Source organism: Microtus ochrogaster, chromosome 7, assembly GCF_000317375.1.
Source record: "Microtus ochrogaster isolate Prairie Vole_2 chromosome 7, MicOch1.0, whole genome shotgun sequence".
In the NCBI taxonomy this organism is placed as follows: domain Eukaryota; kingdom Metazoa; phylum Chordata; class Mammalia; order Rodentia; family Cricetidae; genus Microtus; species Microtus ochrogaster.
Window position 1 is genome coordinate 16,239,295 of NC_022014.1, and position 19,482 is coordinate 16,258,776.

General features: G+C 46.9%; 2 protein-coding genes across 5 annotated transcripts in view; one reads left to right on the plus strand and one right to left on the minus strand.

Annotated features, from left to right (window-relative positions):
- The window catches only part of Rffl (ring finger and FYVE like domain containing E3 ubiquitin protein ligase), a 66,969-nt gene extending 54,588 nt beyond the window's left edge, over positions 1-12,381 (plus strand). For 2 of the 3 annotated variants that reach the window (XM_005349382.2, XM_026780226.1), the window contains exons 3-7: positions 2,938-3,345; positions 4,773-4,856; positions 5,625-5,835; positions 7,462-7,485; positions 10,042-12,381. In XM_005349382.2, the coding sequence (XP_005349439.1) occupies positions 2,938-3,345; positions 4,773-4,856; positions 5,625-5,835; positions 7,462-7,485; positions 10,042-10,223 (909 nt within the window). In that variant the 3' untranslated portion in view covers positions 10,224-12,381. Of the gene's footprint in view, positions 1-2,934; positions 3,346-4,772; positions 4,857-5,624; positions 5,836-7,461; positions 7,486-10,041 lie in introns of all 3 variants that reach the window. The other variant, XM_013347312.2, reaches the window with a different exon arrangement.
- The window catches only part of Lig3 (DNA ligase 3), a 26,161-nt gene continuing 18,634 nt past the window's right edge, over positions 11,956-19,482 (minus strand). For both annotated transcript variants that reach the window (XM_026780225.1, XM_005349379.3), the window contains exons 15-20: positions 18,892-19,034; positions 18,478-18,552; positions 17,970-18,116; positions 16,956-17,163; positions 16,229-16,350; positions 11,956-15,218 (exon numbers count right to left, since the gene is read on the minus strand). In XM_026780225.1, the coding sequence (XP_026636026.1) occupies positions 14,985-15,218; positions 16,229-16,350; positions 16,956-17,163; positions 17,970-18,116; positions 18,478-18,552; positions 18,892-19,034 (929 nt within the window). In that variant the 3' untranslated portion in view covers positions 11,956-14,984. The remainder of the gene's footprint in view (positions 15,219-16,228; positions 16,351-16,955; positions 17,164-17,969; positions 18,117-18,477; positions 18,553-18,891; positions 19,035-19,482) is intronic.

The following is a 19,482-nucleotide window of genomic DNA, read 5'->3' on the forward strand; positions in this document are numbered from 1 at the left end:
AGAAGCAGCTGTCCCGTCTGTACTGGTAATGCCCACCTACGGTGTTGCAGTGGTCTAACAGAGTGAGTTCTGGTGCCCAGCTTCTTGAGCTGGACCGTTATGAGGTAGTGGAGGAGGCTGTATTAGGTTGGAGCTTGGGCATAGTATTCAGACGTAGAGCAGAAGTGGGTTTTTTTGGGGTGTGTTGAGAAGATCTGTGATGGACTAGGGGGAGCATCTGCCTTACGACGTTTTACATAAATGATCTCTGATATTTTAATAGTTAGAAGCCAGCAGGATGAAAGTGTGGACCTGTGCAGTGCTAAGGAATTTGGTTGAGGATGCACCGGGGAAGTAAGGACAGCCTGTGAAGGGGAAAAAGCCAAGGCGTGTTCCCTGGCCAAGGCTGGCTGCTGGGTAACTCTTGTTTCAGTACAGGCCCAGAACCTCTTCTGAGTCATCTTTCTTGCTATTTTGTTACTCTGGATTGATCTGTTGGTTAGAATTTACTCACATCTTTCCTTTGTGCTCTTCCCTTGTTTGCCGAGAGCCAGCTGCCTTTCTTTGTTGTCTCCCACCACTGCACTGCAGGCTGTTAGCCTCAAGTGCTTCCCTCCTCCTTTAGAGCTGTTCAGAGGTAGGCTTCAGAGTCCCTGGCTGTCAGGGGTAGCAGAAACTCGGTTGTCATCCTTGCCTTCTGATCTTGCATCTAGAAGCTACATACTTTTGAAGAAGAGAGATATTTGGATTTGGCTGATTGAACAACACAGGTTTTATAATTATATCGAGCTCAGTCTTGTCAAACTGCATTGACTTCAGTACCACTCCACATGGGGAACACGGCTTCATGACACTGCAGCTTCTTCATTGTTAGCCAGGCATCAGGATTGAACCCTAAATACTCAGGGCTCCCATTTTCTACTTACATGACTGCTCTTTGCTGGTGTGGCCACATGTTCTTTTCAATCTCTGCGTAGCTTCTTGTCTGGTTTAAGCTGAGTAGAGAAGGGAACTGGTGTGTGTCTTCTTGCTTGCCTGGACTGTGGATGACAGGTAGACAAACACTACATGGGCTCTTCAACCCCACCCAAACATTGCCCTCATCCTGCCTCTGAGAATGGGTCTCAGTTGTTTTTGGAGCTGAACAGCTTTCCATATTGAGAACAAAGGAAGCAGGAACATGGGAGCTAATGTAACATTTAAGGGAACGTGAAATGGAAAGTTGCTGCTAACGTCTTGAAAAGGTGCCCTTGAGTAGGTGGCTCTCCAGGTGTTGAGGAATGAGCTCTTGGGAGAGTGACTTGTCATTGGCTGAGCAGAGCTCAGTCAAATGTCACTGTAACTTGCACAGCCTGCAGATTGAGCACCCTTGGTGTGCCGTCTGTGACTGTGGGAAGAGCTGCACCAGGCAGTGCCAGCTTGTGAGTCAGTCACACTTGTCTCTAAACTGAGACACTGTGTGCTTTCATAAAGGAGAGAAGCTAGCATCCCAGTCCCTCGTCCTATCCAAATATTTATCGGGAAGTGATCTCGTGTACCATCTACTTCCCGGCCATTGCAGGGACACCTGTGAACAGTCTCTGTGGAGAGGGTATTGACTAATCCTGGCTGGACGTTAGTATCTGACCTTGAATATAGTACTTGATCTCCCGATTCTTGGTAAATTGGGGAGGAACACTAATACGTACTTTTTAAGGGGATTTGAGAATGAAATGATAAGCCAGGTCTTACTGTAGCATTATAATACCTTCTTTTCTTTTCCTTTTCTTTTTTTTTTTTTTTGAGACAGGGTTTTTCTTTGTAGACCAGGCGTTTTTGAAACTCAAGAGATCCTTCTGCGTCTGCCTCCCAAGTGCTGGGTTTAAAGGCGTGCTCCGCCACCAATGCCTGGCGCATCACAGTAAATTTTGTTGACACCAGTATTGACAATAGCTGCTATCTGGCCATGGTAACATTGCCGTAATCTGTAATGGAGGCCAGTTTGAGCCGTAGTGAGACCCTGTCTCAAAAACAAAGGCTGCTTGGACAGTTTTGGTGCAGGCCTTTAATCCCAGTACTCTGGAGGCAGAGGCAGGCAGATCTCTGAGTTCAAGGCCAAGTTGGTCTACAAAGTAAATTCCCGGACAGCCAGGCTACACAGAGAAACACTGTCTTGAAAAACAACAACAACAAATTAAACAAACAAAAAAATCCCAAAGATTAAAGATGTGGCTCAGTGGCGGGGTGCTTACCTAACTTGTAAAAGGGCCTGGGTTCAATGTCAAGCACTGAAAAACAAGACAGATAGGAGCTGAACCCCAGCTCCTCCCCTTAGGACCCATTATGTCTCGGGTTTGCCTCAATGCATTATTCTGCATCTCTACAATGACCTGTTTTCACTGCTTTTTACAGGTAGAGAAACTGAGTGCCTGAGAGGCCAATGTAACATACCTATACTCTGAATGGTATTTGAAATGGAGACTTGAATAAAAAGATGGAGCTTTTTTATTCTAAATATGGTGTCACTATTGATTAAAAATCACATAAGCTGCTGGGTGGTGGTGGCATATGCCTTTAGTCCCAGCACTTGGAGGCGAAGGCAGAGGCAGGCCCATCTCTGAGTTCAAGGGCAGCCTGGTCTATAGAGTGGAGTTATAGGACAGCCAGGGATACACAAAGAAATCCTTTCTGGAAAAAAACCCAACGAACAAAACTTCCATAAGCCTTGAATGAAAAATTATAAGTGTAAATGATTATATATGCATAGTGTATAAATGTCAGGTGTCCTGTTGGTGGGTACAGACACAGGTGGTCTGCCACCTCCAAGTGGCCTTTAATCTGAAAACTGCCGTGTGGCTCACACTGTGGATATACGGAACAGTTGAGTAGAGCAGGAGCTACGGGAGGAGGTCCCGCTGACCCTGGTGGCCTTGTTCTTCCGAGCTGACATTTTCCTCTCTCTGTCTCTTGCTTAAGCAGCAGACCTGCTTGGACTGTAAGAAAAATTTCTGCATGACTTGTTCAAGCCAAGAGGGGAATGGTCCACGCCTCTGCCTCCTCTGCCTGCGGTTCCGAGCCACAGCCTTCCAGCGGGAGGAACTGATGAAGATGAAGGTGAAGGACCTGAGGGACTATCTCAGCCTCCACGACATCTCTACTGAAATGTGCCGGGAGAAAGAAGAGCTGGTGTTTCTGGTGCTTGGCCAGCAGCCTGTGATCTCTGAGGCGAACAGGACTCATGCTCCCACGCTGACCCAGGACTTCCCTGAGCAGCAGGCCTTCCTGACCCAGCCTCACGCCAGCACAGTGCCTCCTACCTCACCTGGCCTCCCTTCTTCGCCTGCACAAGCCACCTCTGTTCCCCTAGCCCCAGCTCAGGAAAATCAGGTAGGGACCTGCGTGCAGTCTCTTCACCTCTGTGGCTGATCCAGGGCTCGTTTTCCTCTCCCATTGCATTGTGGGAATGGTGTGAAGCCTTTTCTGCCTGTTGGTTCTGGAAGTGGTGTTTCCTGGTCATTAGGCTCATGTTTTGACTTCGGGGATGGTAGACCTGGTACCATGTTTTTGTGGATTTCATTTGTAATACCTTAATACCCTAGTTAGACTTAAAAATAAATTCATTGCTCTAGAAATACTTTGAAGAAAGTCACAATTACTTCTCTAGTTTGTTTCAAATTTGCCCTCCAGCTTACTGCCCTTTTGACTGGTCTGTCCTGACTGGGCAGGGAGGGGAGAGATGGGAAGCCCTGTGAAGGGGCCTTGCTACTGCCCTGGTCACAGTGTGGGAGCTGTTTAATGGTGAGCCGGGAGAGGCAGGCTGACCATGCAGTCTGTAGTACGCAGGGGAAGCCCGCAAAAGAGGAGCTGAGCATGACACACCCACTCTTGGGTTTTGTTTGTTTGTTTGTTTGTTTAAGTGTTTAATAGAGTTAGGAAGTCACAATTCTGACCACTCTTGGCAAAAGTGAGCCCTTTCGGGAAGCTAGAATGCTGAATAGACTGGAACGAAGCTGAGCCATTGTGTTCTGTAGTCTTAGGGTGTTGGGTTCTTAAATTCATGAAACACATTTAAGCAGCTGAGTATGTCCTACTAGTTAGAACACATTTCTAGAATGTGAGATACTGCAGAGTGTGCCTTGGGGTAGTGATGGTCAGTTGAGGAGGCCAGGAAGATTTATGTTAAGGATGTGAATGAGGTGTTTGGAAAAACTAGTAGACATTGGTCCAGAGGCAGAACCAGGTAATGGATGGAGGATGTGGGGAGGACATTTGACATAGTGTTCAGAGACACAGTTATCTCTGAAGATGAGTAGAGAGAAACTTTCACCTCAACTGTCCACGTTGAGAGCAAACTAGTAATATGTGGCAGCCAATGCCACCCTTACCGGTGGGCAGAATTAGAATACTCTTGGTTTTTTTGTTTGTTTGTTATTATTTTTATGATAGGGTTTCTCTGTGTGGTCCTGGTTGTCCCGGAACTAGCTCTGTAGACCAGGCTGGCCTCATACTCATAGAGATCCTCCTGCCTCTGCCTCCTGAGTGCTGGGATTAAAGGCGTGTGTGCACCATCACCGCTTGACAAGCACCCTTGTTCTTGATGCAGCTCTCCATCCACTGAAATATATTTGTATTGTTTGTCTGCCTGAAAGAGTTGCTATTAGAAAGCAGGCATTTGTAGAACTTCTTTGGGATCCTTGGTTTCTGGGGGGTGATGGGAATACAATTTGGACATTTATATGAATTGAAAGAGGCCCATGCTGTGTAAGTCACTGGGACATCTCTGTGGATGTGATGGCACCTTTCTCTTCCCACAGGCCACTGGCCATGTGTCTCAGGACCTCGAGGAGCCCGTCTTCCTGGAGAGCACAGCCAGAGTACCTACCGAGGATGAGACCCAGGTGGGGCCTCTGCTCGGTCTGTGCCTTTGCCTTTGTTCTTTCCCTGGTCTTCTTGGGATGTTCCTAGACCCTCAGCAGACTCAGGTGGAACAAGAAGGGTCAGTTTGTGAGGACAGTCCTGAAGTCCTTGAGTTTAGTAATAGCATTCCAGATTAACATTTGTTTCTGTCAGTCTGAGTGCGTAGATGTGAGGCTGGCCACAATGGAGGATGGGAACCTCCTGGCCCACACTGGCTTTCCAAGAACTGCCAGAGGGCATGCGCAGAGTGCTTCTGTGAAAGTCTTGTTCTTGTCCTGTGTGCCCAGGGTGCAGTAGCCACTGTTGGGAAAGGAAGTAGATGAGGCTTTCATGCTTTAGCAACACAAGGGTCCAGTGAAGAGCATGATTCTGAGGGGCCATAGAGCTTAGGTGATTCCTGCCAGGGAGGTCTGTACTGAGAAAAGCCAGCACCGTACCTGGGTTTTCCTGTACTGCCTCATTTACTTTCCACAGGAACCCTGTGTGTCAGGACAGTTGTCTCTCCTTTGGGGAGGGATAACAGGCACAAGATGGTAAACAATTTGAAAAATAATGTCTAATATTTAGTGGAGGCATCAACATTGAGCATCAGGGCCCTCTGGCCAACTAACTAGTGCTCCTTGTTAGTTGCGTAGTTCTGATATGTGAGTGTACAAAGACAACATGACTGGCAGGGAAAGACCAGTCTATTTTGATGGTCTTAAAGAACACAAGAACTGAATCAACCAATCACATCTTTGCTATTCCAGTCCATTGGCTCAGAGGACAGCTTCGTCCCAGGCCGGAGGGCCTCACTATCTGACCTGACCCACCTGGAGGACATTGAAAGCCTGACAGTGCGGCAGCTGAAGGAGATCCTGGCTCGCAACTTTGTCAACTATAAGGGCTGCTGTGAGAAGTGGGAACTGATGGAGAGGGTAACTCGACTGTACAAGGATCAGAAAGGACTCCAGCACCTGGGTGAGGGGCTGTCTGGGTGGTGACTGAACAGAGAGCTCTTTGCTGCCATCTCACGTGTGATGGCATCAAACTGACTTGATCTGATCTCGGAGGAAGCCAGCCTACACATTTGTACTTCTCAACTACCAAGACTAGGGACACGCGTTGAATACACAGTTTAATCTTCAGAGCAGCCTATACAGTAGACTCTATTAGTACTACTTAGAGAGCCAAGATTTGAACTAAGGATTTCCCAAGCCCAATGTCTTCCTGCCACACAACACACACTCCATACTCATTTCTACTACCAACAGTACTTAATTCGAATTAGTTTTGGGTTGGAAAGCAAATTCTAGCATATAGTGGGCTTGGGTTTTTTCTTGTGGTCACTTCCTAAAGCATGGTGGTGTCATTTTAAATGTTTTACACTGTCCTCACACTAATTCATTGTAGATGTTTTTCTCTTAAATGCAGGAGGGAAACATGTTTGGCTAGGCAAGCACTCTGCCATGAAGCTGCATCCCCAGCATACTAGCAATAGCTTGAGCTTTCCCCCCTGGTGCTGGGGATCAAACGTAGGGTCTCCTTCCACGTGCTGAGTGGGCATTCTGTCACTGAGCTCCACGCCTCACCCTTCCTTTGGCCATTTTGTACTGGACATATCTTATCACCAGCTGATTTAGTTCTTTGAGCATTTTGATCCCTCGTATGATAGATAAATGGTTAAAGCCAAGCTTCAGGCCTTCCTCTAATAAAGGTGAATAACTGAAGATTTACCAAGTTAGGAGAAGTCTTACTGCACTGGTTGTAGACTTGGGGCCTAACAAGGAAGTCTCTCTTCTCTTGGAGATTATTTCAAGAGTCTTGGTAGAGTCCCAAAGACTTTGGGAGTAGATTTGTTTGTTTGTTTAATTCTGGATCTTACTCTGTATCCCTGGCTGAGCAGGAGATTAGGTTGGCTTCAGACTCACAGAGTCCCTCAAGTGCTAGTAAAAGTGTGTACTACCCTGTCCTGTGGTGCTGGTGCTGCTCCTCCTCTTTGTGGTTTTTGGTTTTGTTTTTTGAGGCAGGGTTTCTCTGCCTCAAAAGAGTTCTGATTATCCTGGAACTCGCTTTGTAGATCAGGAACAAAGAATGAACTCACAGAGATCCACCCTCCTCTGCCTCCTGAGTGCTGAGATCAATGGTGTGCACCATCACCACCCTGTAGTTTTTAAAAACAGGCTCCCGATACATAGCTCAGACTGGCCTGGAACTCATGATCCTTCTTCTGCCTCTTGTGCTGGGATGATAGGCATGTACCACAATGCCTGGCAATAACATGCAGGAGCTTTGACAGAACCCTTGGCTCATTGACATACCTAATTCTTCATTTTTACCTCAACGATGGCTTCAGAGGCAATATTAAAGGATATTGTGTATGAAGTGACCTTTCATCTGACACAGTGGTCACTGTCGGATAGAACATCAGGGGCTCCATGTGAGTTCTCAGTACACAGAGTGGGTGATTGCCTGCCTGTCCAGACTCCAGCCAGGTCCCATTCTTGGCCCAGAGCTGCCCGGAGTTGAGAAGTGACAGCAGGGTGGTGGGAGACTGCCTTTGTACTGTCACACTCGCATTCACAAATCTTTTCCTTTCCTTTCCAGTGTCTGGTGATGACGACCAAAACGGTACGTGATTGTTTGTTAAGGATGGGCTAAGGCTCTTAGCAGTTTTGTTTTCCTGTTTGCAATCCTGCTGGTTGCTCCCGGTCTAAGAATTGTAGGCATATGTGTTTACAGAAAGCACAGAATCAGGTATTCTCCTTGCCCCACTACTATAAAGGATGACCACAGCAGCCTAGGGTCTTAGCTAATTTGGAGCAGATGCCCTGTGTGAGGAGTACCATGGTCAGTCTGTCTGGGAAGAGTCTACACGTTCAGAGAGGTTATTTGAGTGTTTTGTTTTTAAGATGGTGTCTATCTGTGTAGCTCTGGCTGCCCTAGAATTCAACTTTGAAGACCAGACCGGTCTCAAACTCAGAGATCCACCTGCCTCTGCTTTCCAAGTGCTGAAATTAAAGGCTTATACAGTACTGCACTTAGCCCACTTTAGTGTCTGCCAGCAAAACCGAAAAGAGGGGTGGTGAGCCAAGCGAGCCCTATTTGAATGGTAGTCAGAGCTGCTCAGGAGAAGCAGAGGTGTTCTGTGAATGCCTTGTGAGCTCCAAATGCATATCCTCACCTGGTTACCTTAACACTCACTTGTGTGTTAAAGGGCACCATTGGGGCATCCTCGGAGCACACTGTAGAACCCTGGTAGTCTGGGACGCCGCATTTGTTGTACACTTATGAAAGCTTTGAGAAATTTGGGTGCAAACTTCCCACAACTATTCTCAGTAGTGTTTCAGCCTACAGAGCACTTTAAAACATTTTTTCAGAAGACATCCTGAATTTTCCCAAGTAAAATGGTCTTCTGTGCAGAATGGGCAGAGTTGAGCTTTTTCCTTAGTCCCTGTCACCATCTGGGTTACCCCTCCTCCCATCTCCACCTCAGATAATACCAAGATCAGATTAATCTACTTGGCACCATCCTTTTTTCTTCTCATTTCCTGGAGAGCGCTGTCCACTGAGCTGATGCATTTATTGTCTCTCCTCAGTGACGTGAGAGTGACTGAAATTCTGTAAGTGACTCAAGCTTGTTTTAGGTATGCGGGTCCCTTTCTAACCTCTGTCTTAGGGCTACAAGGGGCTTTAACTAGGGTGAACTCTCACAGCCAGCCACCTCCTGGGGGAAGTGATCTCTGACTGGATGTGTATTTCATCCATAGCTATATTTGAATAGCTACATGAAAATACTCCAGAATCACCAAACTAGCAATAAACAAAGATTTGTATATTCAGTGACCTGACTTTTTCTATTAGTCCAGAGTAGAAAAGTCTAGAAGCAACAGATAAAGGAGAATTCCACCTGAGAAGTCCAGGTGGGAGAGGTGGCTGGTATGTCTTATGGCTGCTTAGTTTGACACACTGGAGATCGGTGAGCTGCTGATATGGTTTTTCTCAACTGAACTAGACTAGTTTTTTTTTTTTTTTTTGGTTTTTCGAGACAGGGTTTCTCTGTGGTTTTGGAGCCTGTCCTGGAACTAGCTCTTGTAGACCAGGCTGGTCTCGAACTCACAGAGATCCGCCTGCCTCTGCCTCCCAAGTGCTGGGATTAAAGGCGTGCGCCACCACCGCCCGGCCAGTTAGTATTTATTGAGGACTGAGTACTGGACAGTTAATGATGTCTTAATAGTCTCTGCCCTTGTCCAGGAGGCCATGTGTCCATGAGCCCCTCTGATTTGAATGTGTGCTAACTCAGCAGCCCTGTGTCTTTGGGCAAGCCACTCTGGCCCAAGTTGTCTCATCTATAAAACCCGCTTTAACACCACTGGGTTAATACAGAAAGCTCTTAGGACCCTGCCTGACACATGGTAGGCTGTTAGTCACTGTGAGCAGTTATCGTTCCCTGGGCAGAACGTTCATTGCCAGATGTTTAAAGAATACATACCATATGATTCATGTTTTGGGAATTCAAAGATAAGTATCTGACCTCAGAGCACAAAGCAAATGCTAAGCTTATGATTGAATAAGTTGAATTAAGAAGCTTTTAGTCTACTGTGGGAGATAAGTGAATTATCATGAAGTATGATAAGCAGTTGAGTAGGAATAAACTTCAATGATTATAGCACAGAAAAGGAACAGCATGTCTGCCCATGCCTCTCTATCAGGAGGTCTTTTCACATGGGCTCCCACATGATTCTCAGCTTTATTAAATTGGGGCTATGTTTATAGATAAGACTTATGATTCCTAATGAGTCAGTCATTCGTTACAGTTCTGTTTATATCCCAACTTTTCTGAACCAATTTTATCTTTTCTGTACATTCTGCCTCAGGGGATGTGGTACTAAGCCCAGCTCACTCATTGTATTGTCCTCCTTGTCCTAAGTTTAAAGTTTGAATTATTCCTTAGTTCTGAGTCCTGGATGTTTTTGATCTGAGAGTATACCCTCAAACCTCTCTTTTCTTAGCAGGAGTGGAGGCTCAATAAGCAGCTGGAGGTGGTTTGGTTACTGTGGAGTTTTTGTTGTTTTGTTTTTTTTTTTTAAGGCACTCTATTTGAGGGAAGTGTGGATTTGAGGATTTGCTCCATACAGCCCCTCATACACTGAGACATAATCTTTTCTTCCTGCCTTGTTTGTCCAGGGGGAGCAGTGCCTTCTGGCCTGGAGGAGAACCTGTGTAAGATTTGCATGGACTCACCCATTGACTGCGTTCTGTTGGAGTGTGGCCACATGGTGACCTGTACCAAGTGTGGCAAACGCATGAACGAATGTCCTATCTGCCGGCAGTACGTCATCCGAGCAGTGCATGTCTTCCGGTCCTGAGGGCTAACATTGGTTTCTTCAGTGCCTTATGGGACATAGCCCACAGTGTCTGGGCTCAGGGTTGGTCCGATGCACAAAGGCAGTTTATTGAGAAACTGGCAGTGTTCTTAAGGCCAAGACAAGCAGAGGTGCCTGGCATACCTGTCTTGCCATGGAGTGTACCTCTCAGGTGGCAGAGCCCAAAGCCAGTAGGAACTGATTCAGATCACATGAGTGAATGCCTGCTTCTCTGATCATTGTGTGGTGATGGTAATCAATGAAGAGGATTTCCAGAACTTGGACCATGTCTTCCTTCCTTCCCGAGAACCTAAGACACATTTCACACATCCCATACACCACTCCTGTTTCATCAATCACAAGTGCTGCTGGAAATGGTTCCTTTCCTCACCCAGCACATCTGGATTTAAATTTCTGATTTCTGTGTGTTTTAAGTCCACTACATTGCCTAAAATCCATTTGTTTCTATGGACCAAAAAATACATTAACCAGACCAATAGTATTTCCTAGGTCAGAATTTGGATCAGTAGACTGATTTCTGGTGAGAAATTAAGTCTAAATACTATAGAAAAGTTTCTAAGTTGAGTCACTTCTATTAGTGTTGGAGTTGGAAATGATCAGTCCCCTGACCTGACCCCAAACTGCTGGGAAACCCCTAAGAGCTTGTGTGTGGGTCATCTCTGCTGCTTCTCTTCGGGTTTGACTGCACCATCTTTAACCTTGGCTTGCGAGGAAAGAGAAATAGAGGCCATGGCAGTTTGCTTTGGCTTCTAATCCTCACTTCAGCTGGCTGAAACCATTTAATAGTTTCCTCTTCTTTGGTTTTACATTTGCTTATGAAGGCCTAGGAACTTAGGCCAAGAACCCTGCTCTTCTTTCACCTTGCTGCTCATGAAGTTCCTGGGGAGCAGACACACAGGACAGTGTATGAGGCACTGGAAGGTGCTGAATTAGGCTGGACTATGCCCATGGTTGCTTCTCAGCCTTTTGGGCAGGTCAGCACAAAGCATTCTCTAAATCATGATTTGAGCCTCAAGGGGTCTTTACATCACTGACATAGCTTGAAAGGTTTGAGTGGTGTTTGCTGGAACAGCTCAACAGGCACAGAAGGAGCTATGTGTTCCTATGTAGGATGTACCTGCTACACCCTCCTGGATCAAACCACTACCCTCCACTATGCAGCTAAGTGAGACTGGAAGAACCAGTCATGACCCTGGAAAGCAGAGGGGCACCTCTAAGGGGGCTATCAGAAATACTTATGCTTTCTTTCCATCATTAACCTCTAAATCCTTTCAGGGGATCAAATAGTTCCATGAAGTAGTTGTCAGAGGCAGCCACTTTACCTCTGCATTCTAAGTCCAGATGGCCAGATTTCAGGTCAAAGCCTTTGTAGGTGTCAGAAATCAAGAGACTCATCCACAAATATTCCTGTTCCCTCCCTAGTAAGTACTGTAGTTTACAATGTCTTCAGTTTAGCACAGCCCACTGATTTTGCTGCTCCTGAACGCACTGTGAAACAGGTCTGATTATGCAGCTCAGTAAGACCTAACAGTCCTTCAGAGCTGGCTCCCCTTCTTACAACTGCTCTCCCTTCTGAGGCCTTATCTCCCTACCTCCTAGACAGCAACAGAAATAATATACTGATGGCCTGTTAGCAACCTGAGTAACAGAGCTGAGGTTACTTGTTTTGAAGAAAGAACTTATTTTTAAATCTTTTATCTTTTGGGAAAAAATCCAGATGTCAAACAACTTTTTTATTGTTACACCAAATGAAAGTTGAAATTCTAAGATTCCATTCCAGTTAATATTCACCCCAGGTAGAAAACCTGATTTTTAAGTACTTGAGCCCCTTTCTGTTCATCACGGATCCTTGGTCTTAATTAACATGGAAACACCTAATCCTTCCAACTATTCTGTGGACTTCGCTGTGATTGCACCAAGATTTCAATCGAGACTTAGTTTTAAAAGACAGACAGCTGACTGGTTTGTAGGTTGGAATAGCCAGTTCTAAACTAATAAGCTGTAAAGGAATTAATGGTCTATATTGTACAAATTTGTTAAAAAAATCTCTTGGATGTGAATGTGTCGCTCCAAGTCGCTTATATTAAGATTTTCTCACCTGGATGTTAAAAAGTAAACAATGTGTATTTTTTGTTACAGAGCTCTGCTTTATAATTTTGTAATAAATTTTAAATACAGATATCTGTCCTATCTGGTGTGGGGATGATGCCTGAGGCCCCAAAGTACTAGTGAATATAGGCAAGTATCAGGCCAGATTCATAGAGCTGTTGCTCCTCAGAGACTCCATTCTACTTAGGGAAATGTTTGGGCCACCTGATCTTGGTCAAGGTACCCTGCTTGGTGTTGTGACTTGCCTACGATCGCAAGGGTGTGGGAGAAACTATGGGACAGACTAGAAGTGGAGCTAGCGTAAGGATGATTCTCAAGAGCAAATGGAAGCACCATGTGAATTATTTACAGTCCCATCGGGAAAGGGTCTTCAAGAGCTAAGTGGGATGGGATCTCAGGACAGCTAGGTAGCCAGTTAAGTGAATACAGTTGTGACAGACAAGTATGGCTCAAAGGTTGGCCCAGCCTAAAGAGCAGACTGCAAAATACACATAGGCCTATACTAGCCTACCTGACCAGGTGTCTGAGGGGAAGGGAGAAGAGTGTGTCACCCACTCCTGAACTGGACGAGACAGGATTCTACCCTGTCTCTTAAAGAGAGAAGTCTTGCTAATGGCTGACCTGTTCAGCATCCAGGGATGGCCACTCTGTCATTAGCCGGCACTATGTAAACCAAGGCCAAAAGAGCAAGGGAGGTTTAGGGTGATAGTGCTTAGGGTTGGGTGGAGAGACAGGAAAAGATACAAAGGTGTGCATACAATCTAATCTCCCTGCAGAGAGAAGTATGTCAGACTGCAAGAAACACACAAACACCAGTGAACTGGAGTGAATACATAGTAAGGCATTCAAGGGACAAGGAGCTGAAATTTCAGCCCTGTGTGGTGGGGAAGAGTTATCTTTAATGCTCTACCTAGCTGCTTGGTCCAAGGAAGTTGGACATTCTATGCAGGTAAGTACTCAAAGCAAAAAGCGGCTTTTGATTTGAGGGCGGATTAAAAAGTATCTGACTCGGCAGACTGAGTTGTACCCACTCTGCCCTAGTTGTCAAGAGCATCTACATTGTGTCTTCCCTCTGGACATTTTAAACAGTAGGTGAAAGGCAAAGCCAGACCAGTAAGCAACCTCCTAGTAGGGTATTAGGAATACTTGGGATAGTATGTCTGTATCTTAGAGGCCCACACAGGTGTTTAAGAGGTTTGGTCAGGCCGGGCGATGGTGGCGCACGCCTTTAATCCCAGCACTCGGGAGGCTGAGGCAGGCGGATCTCTGTGAGTTCGAGACCAGCCTGGTCTACGGAGCGAGTTCCAGGACAGGCTCCAAAGCCACAGAGAAACCCTGTCTCGAAAAACCAAAAAAAAAAAAAAGAATAAGAGGTTTGGTCATAGTGTCCTAGCTGACAGGAGATAGCAGATAAGCCTGCTGAGTTGGTAATAGGAGAGCACTGATCTTCCAGAGGTGGCACAGCATAGACTTGGAAGCCAGTCTACTATAGTATCTAGAGAAGCCCAGAGCCAAGTATGAACTTCATCATGCAAGGTGGTAAGCCAGGCCTCCTCCTGCATAACATCTGTACCAGGTTCTGTGCCTGTGTTACATAAGGCATCTGAGGTTACAGTCATCTAGTGATTTAGGAGCAGTGCCTCTGCCCCTTCCTCTTGGGGAACTGATTGATGCTCAGAAGGTGTGTGATGGTCACTGGTGACTTGAGATCATTTGAATTGTTCTTTTAGAGGGTGTTAGTGCCACATTTCAAGAGCTTGACAACCAGATGAGGCTAGCTTAGGACATTTCCACTGTTGCAAACAGGATTCTCTGCAGCTGTACACAGAAATGATCTTTGCTTTGCAAGCAATCTGCCACAGGTGGCACAGGAGCTAGTGAGCCGTGGAAAGCAGGGTGGGTAGATTTTCCTGGCCGTGGATCTGTACTCCTGAGAGTAGTCCAGACTTTGAGGAGGCAAATCCTCCAAGGAGGCCACCTTTCCTATAGCCTCTCCCTCCAAGCTGGGACCACTTTGTTCTTTCACATGAGGGTTCATCCTGACAAAAGGGACCAGGCAAAATAAAGATTTTGCCACATACAGGAAGCGTGTGAGGACAGTTTAAATGCAATTTTTAAGATGCACATGGAAGTGAAAAAGGAGCAGACAAAGGAAGTAGATTCTGCTCAGCTTTCATTCCTTAGTCACGGAGGTGGAACTGGTGGAGGGGGAAGATGCTTTTTTTTTTTTTTTTCCAAGGCTAGCCTTGAACTCCTCCTGATCCTCTGACTTCTGGCTCCTCATGCACTACCATGCCTGGCTTAAGATTTCTCACTTATAAAATTGTAGTTCAAGGGCACAACACTGTGCCTAGCATGCATAAGGGTCTAGGTTGGTTATCAGCACCTCAAACAACTAAGGTCGGCTTCTTTTTAAACAAGAAGACAAAGCTAGCACCCAGATCTGAAAGATCTAGTTAAACTAGCAAGAGAATTGCTTGTGTCCACAGCAACTAACTCCTGATCCAGAAAGGACCATGAAGAGTTGGAGGGTATAAGAAGGTACACTGCTTGGCGAAGAAGCCCCTACCATCCAGGCTGAGCCTTGTGGTAGAGTGGGCAGGCGAGGACGGCCCAAAGAGAAAGAATAAAGTTCTAGCAGGGGGCTATCAGCCTCCGTTTTCGGATACATGACCAAATCCACTCTGGAGAGACCAGCTGGGCCTCAGTATTGTTCTCTCTGTTACCCAGCACATGTGTGGCTGAGGCCATGTCAAATTCCTGTACCAGATCCCCGTTGAATGCCACAAAGTAGCGTTTGAGCCTCTTGAAGTCTGGTGTGGAAGGTGGCAAGTAGAGCCGCACCCCGGTGAAGACATCCAACAGCACCTGCAAACAGAGTCCACGCAGAGTGAGCCCTATCCTGGGCGCACTTTCAACTTTACCCACCAGAATACACGACAGCCTGGGATGCATAAAGTCTAGGATTAGGACATAGATGGATGACCGAGGGAAAGGCTGTTGCTAACCCATCTTCCTGTCACTCTGGTTGACCCAGGTCTGACATTTTCTCCTGTCCCTGACTAGGAGAAAAGGGAAAAGTGATGGGCTCCAACATCTGAGGCCAAGATAGGGAAAAAGGGCATCTCTCCAAGAGCCACCCAATGTAAAATACCTTCCAAGGATTAAGTAGTCTGCTCTGCAGTTACCTAGATAAGGAGCCTTGGAGTCTTGCTCATCAGTGTGGATGAGTTCAAGGGCTTCAGGGAGGAAGAGAGATTGAATGGTTTCTAATGAGAAGTAGGTTTAGGCCCTGAGATTTCACCTTCTGTGCTTATGCTTGGGCAGGGATACAATCTCTGTTGATCATGTTTCTTCATTTACTTTCTGGGTCAGAAGCCACCCTGGGCACCAGACTAGCTAGTTGCTGATCTCAGCAGGTATTCAACAGATGTTGCCAGACCAAGGACCAACTAAAGGGAAAAAACTCCTTAGCTGGGTTTTCTAAGACATGGCTGTCTCCCTCTCCTTGCTGGGTATGCTCGAGAGACACAAAGGCACTGCTGCACCCCACACCCAGACTGGACTTAGTTTTTTAATGTGAACTGTAACTTGACACTGGCGGCTCGTTGGGCCCCTGCAGCTTCTCCTGCTAGGCTGGCTCTATCTCCTGCCTCCGGCTCTCCTTCCTCTTTGCTGGCTGACCCGCTGCCTCTGCAAGGCAACAAAAGGGCACAGGGTGGAGAAGGACTGCTCATTTGCCAAACAGGAAGGGAAGGACTTGAGTAGCCTTCCCCCAGACCAACAGGGACAGACACCTTTTCAACTTCACACACAAGAGCTTGGAACTCCAGGGCCTGAGCCAAACTGGCCTGTCCCATCACTGTTCTTTCCCTCACCTTTGTAGGGCATTGGGTCTCATCAGCAGCTTTCCTCTTCACCCCCACTTTCACTGGAGAAGACTTCGTGATCAGCTTGTCTCCTGGTTTCATGGAGGAAGGCTTTGGAATCACCTTGTTGCCTGCAGGACAGCAGAGGTCATGGTATGGAGTTAGGTACTTGCCGAACATGTATGAGGCACCAGGTCCAATCCCTAGCACTGCACAAACTGGGACATGCCTATAATCCCAGCACTAAGGAGATAGAGGCAGAAGGCTCAGAAGTTCAGGGTCATTTGGGGCCACACAGTGAGTCAAAGGCCAGCCTGGTGTAAACCTGGCTATATAGAAATCACAAAACCAAATCACAAAACTAAAACCAAACCAAACACAAGAAGAAAGAGGACAAAGGGAACTGCTGATGGCCTTGGAAGTCAGGGAGTCAGGAGATGGGTCAGGCACTTCTGCTATGACCATGAAAGAAGGAGGAGCAAGGCTATCAGCTAGACCACTCAGCTCCAAGGCGGCTCATTCCCAAGTCAGACTGGCTCTCCTGAGTACTGTCACTCAGGTTTACTGAGCAGATAGGGGTGCCTGCCTGGTAAAACAGTTTCTGGCCCACGGCTAGTCACATGCCAGGAATGCACTAAATGTCTGTTGTAGTGGACACCTAGTCACAGACATCTCTCTGCCCTACCATCTCTTCCTACCCACATCCCTCTCCATCACCTCAAGCCCTCTTACTTACCACCTCTGCTATTGGAGTTATTCAGCTTCTGTTCGGTCTTCTTGCCACTGGCAGAGGACTTACTGGGAGGTGTCTTGGGGGCCTTGTGGGGTACAGCAGACCCAGCAGTGCCCTCACTCTCACCATTGCTACCTCCAGTAGTGGAACTCCCCTCATCTCCAGCCACTACGGTGAAGTCTGCCTTTTCTTTGGACAGCTGGTACAGTTCCTAAGAAGTGGGGAGGAAGTCAGGTGCTGCCATTTCCTTTCCTGGGTCTGGGTGAGTGGTGCCTGGCACATGTAGTTAGGGAATAAAGTAGGGCCCTGTTATCTAAGCAACTGTGGTGAAAGTGACCTTCTGTGGCACCCATTTTTTTTTTTTTTGGACTGTCTTTAAACTTAAGATCTTCCCGTCTTAGCCTCTCCAGTGCTGAGATTACAGGCTCAGAGGAATAACAATTTGTTTTTGAGACAGGGTCTCATGGTATAGCTCTGCCAGGCCTGGAATTTACCATATATACCAGGCTGGCCTTGAACTCAGAGAAACTTTGTCTCTGCCAGAATTTTAAAGGTGTGCAATTTTACATTCTCCCTAAATCCCAGTTTAAAAAATGTGTATGTGTACTACGTAAATGGTGCCTACAGAGCCCAGAAGAGGGTACTAGATTCCCTAGAACTGGAGTTACAAAACAGTTGTAAGCTATAGTGTGGATGCTGGGGATCCTGGGTCCTCTGGAAGAGCAGCCAGTGCTCTTAACCATTGAACCATCTCTCCAGCCCCTAAACCTCATTTCTTAGTGAAGTAGGACTGTGGCCTGGGGCAACTCCTAAAAAGGCTGTGGGAAGCTAGGGGGCCTTCAGTGGACCTGAGGAGGGTGAGCTGGGAGGAAGTTTCAACTCTTAATTGCTCTCCTTGTTTTGTCCCTGTGGAACAAAGGTAACAAGCCAAAAGACTGAACAGGCCAGAAACCCAAAACTCTTTTTAAGGGCAAGACAGCGGAGTGGGGGACATTTAGAAAGCCAAGGAGCTGGCACCTTGAGTTGAGGGAGGTTAGTTGCAGATTTCCAGTCCTTATCATCCCGAATTCGGGTGCAGCGAGGAAATCGGATGGAGATCCCATCAGCAGTGTGAGCCTCAGATTTGGAGAATTCTGCTCCCGTGATCTCCCACACAGCAGCTTTCTGTCAGGAATGAAACAGGTAGATTATTTATGGCCAAGAAGGAAATCTTCAGCAGTCAGAAAAATGGCAAACGGGGAGAAAAAGCACAGAGGTACCCAGGAGGCATGTGAGCCAGTTCTGCCTCCCCTTGAAACCTGCCTGGGCTAGGTCCTTCTATAACAGGTCCTTGGACAAGTGGATGGGAGTTTGCTTCCCCTCTACTAAGGAGTCTTCAGTGATGGCTGGTTAGCTTTGTGTCTGTCATTTGGCTGAATATCCCAGTCCCTTCCTGGGTGGACCTTTAGCAAGCCTGGGCTAACTTCTGTGGCACTGGAGAATTACATACTATTGGGGTGGGGGCCACAAACCATCAAGTTGATACCTTTGGGTCGGGAACAATAAAGTCAGGATAGTAGATCTTGTTGATCTTCAGCCAACTGGGTATCTTGCTGGGATCCTGAGGAAGAAAAGACACTGTTTGGGCTTACTGTTATGCTGGAGCAGGGTTTAAGTCTTTTGCAATGCAACTGAATGTGGCTTAGCCTCAAAAAAAAAAAAAAAAAAAAAAAATGACCCCTCACCCCACGTGATCCTTCCTCTCCAGAGTGTCTGTGGCCCACAGGAAACAGGCCACCATTCACATGGAAGGATCTCTGAGATTTGGAAGCCTAATCCTGCTCCTATGGCCAAGAAGCAAGCTCTTTACTGAATTAAAACCAGACCTGCAGACCTCAGTCCTGAGAGCACATCCCGTGTCTCGGGAGTGATGACTGTTGGGGCCAGGGTTCGACCTCACCTTGCTGATCTTCACCATGTCTAGCTCCTTCTGCAGTCGAGCAAGTGTGGCATCATCATGGCCTCCGGAACATTTGGTGACAGTGCACCATTTCTGGCTGTCAGGATCATAGCAGCCCATGAGGAAGATGGACATCATGCCGCCTAGGAGGGGAACATGAATTGAGTATGGGTTAGAATGGGCAAGGACCAGGGCCTTAGCATCAAGAATATTAGAGTAGCCAGACAGTGGTGGGACACACCTTGAATCCCAGCACTCGGGAGGCAGAGGTAAGCAGATCTCTGAATTCAAGGCCAGCCTGGTCTACAGAGTTCCAGGGCAGCCAATGTTGTTACACAGAAAAACCCTGTCTCAAAAACACCAACATTCCCCCCCCCACGACCCCCACACAAAAAACATGCCAAGAGTAATCACAATTTACTGGGCTCTAGGGAACTGGACAGTGCCTGAGATATAGCAGACATAACCTGACATGACACTGCCTTAAGATCTCAGATCTCGGCCGGGCGGTGGTGGCGCACGCCTTTAATCCCAGCACTCGGGAGGCAGAGGCAGGCGGATCTCTGTGAGTTCGAGACCAGCCTGGTCTAC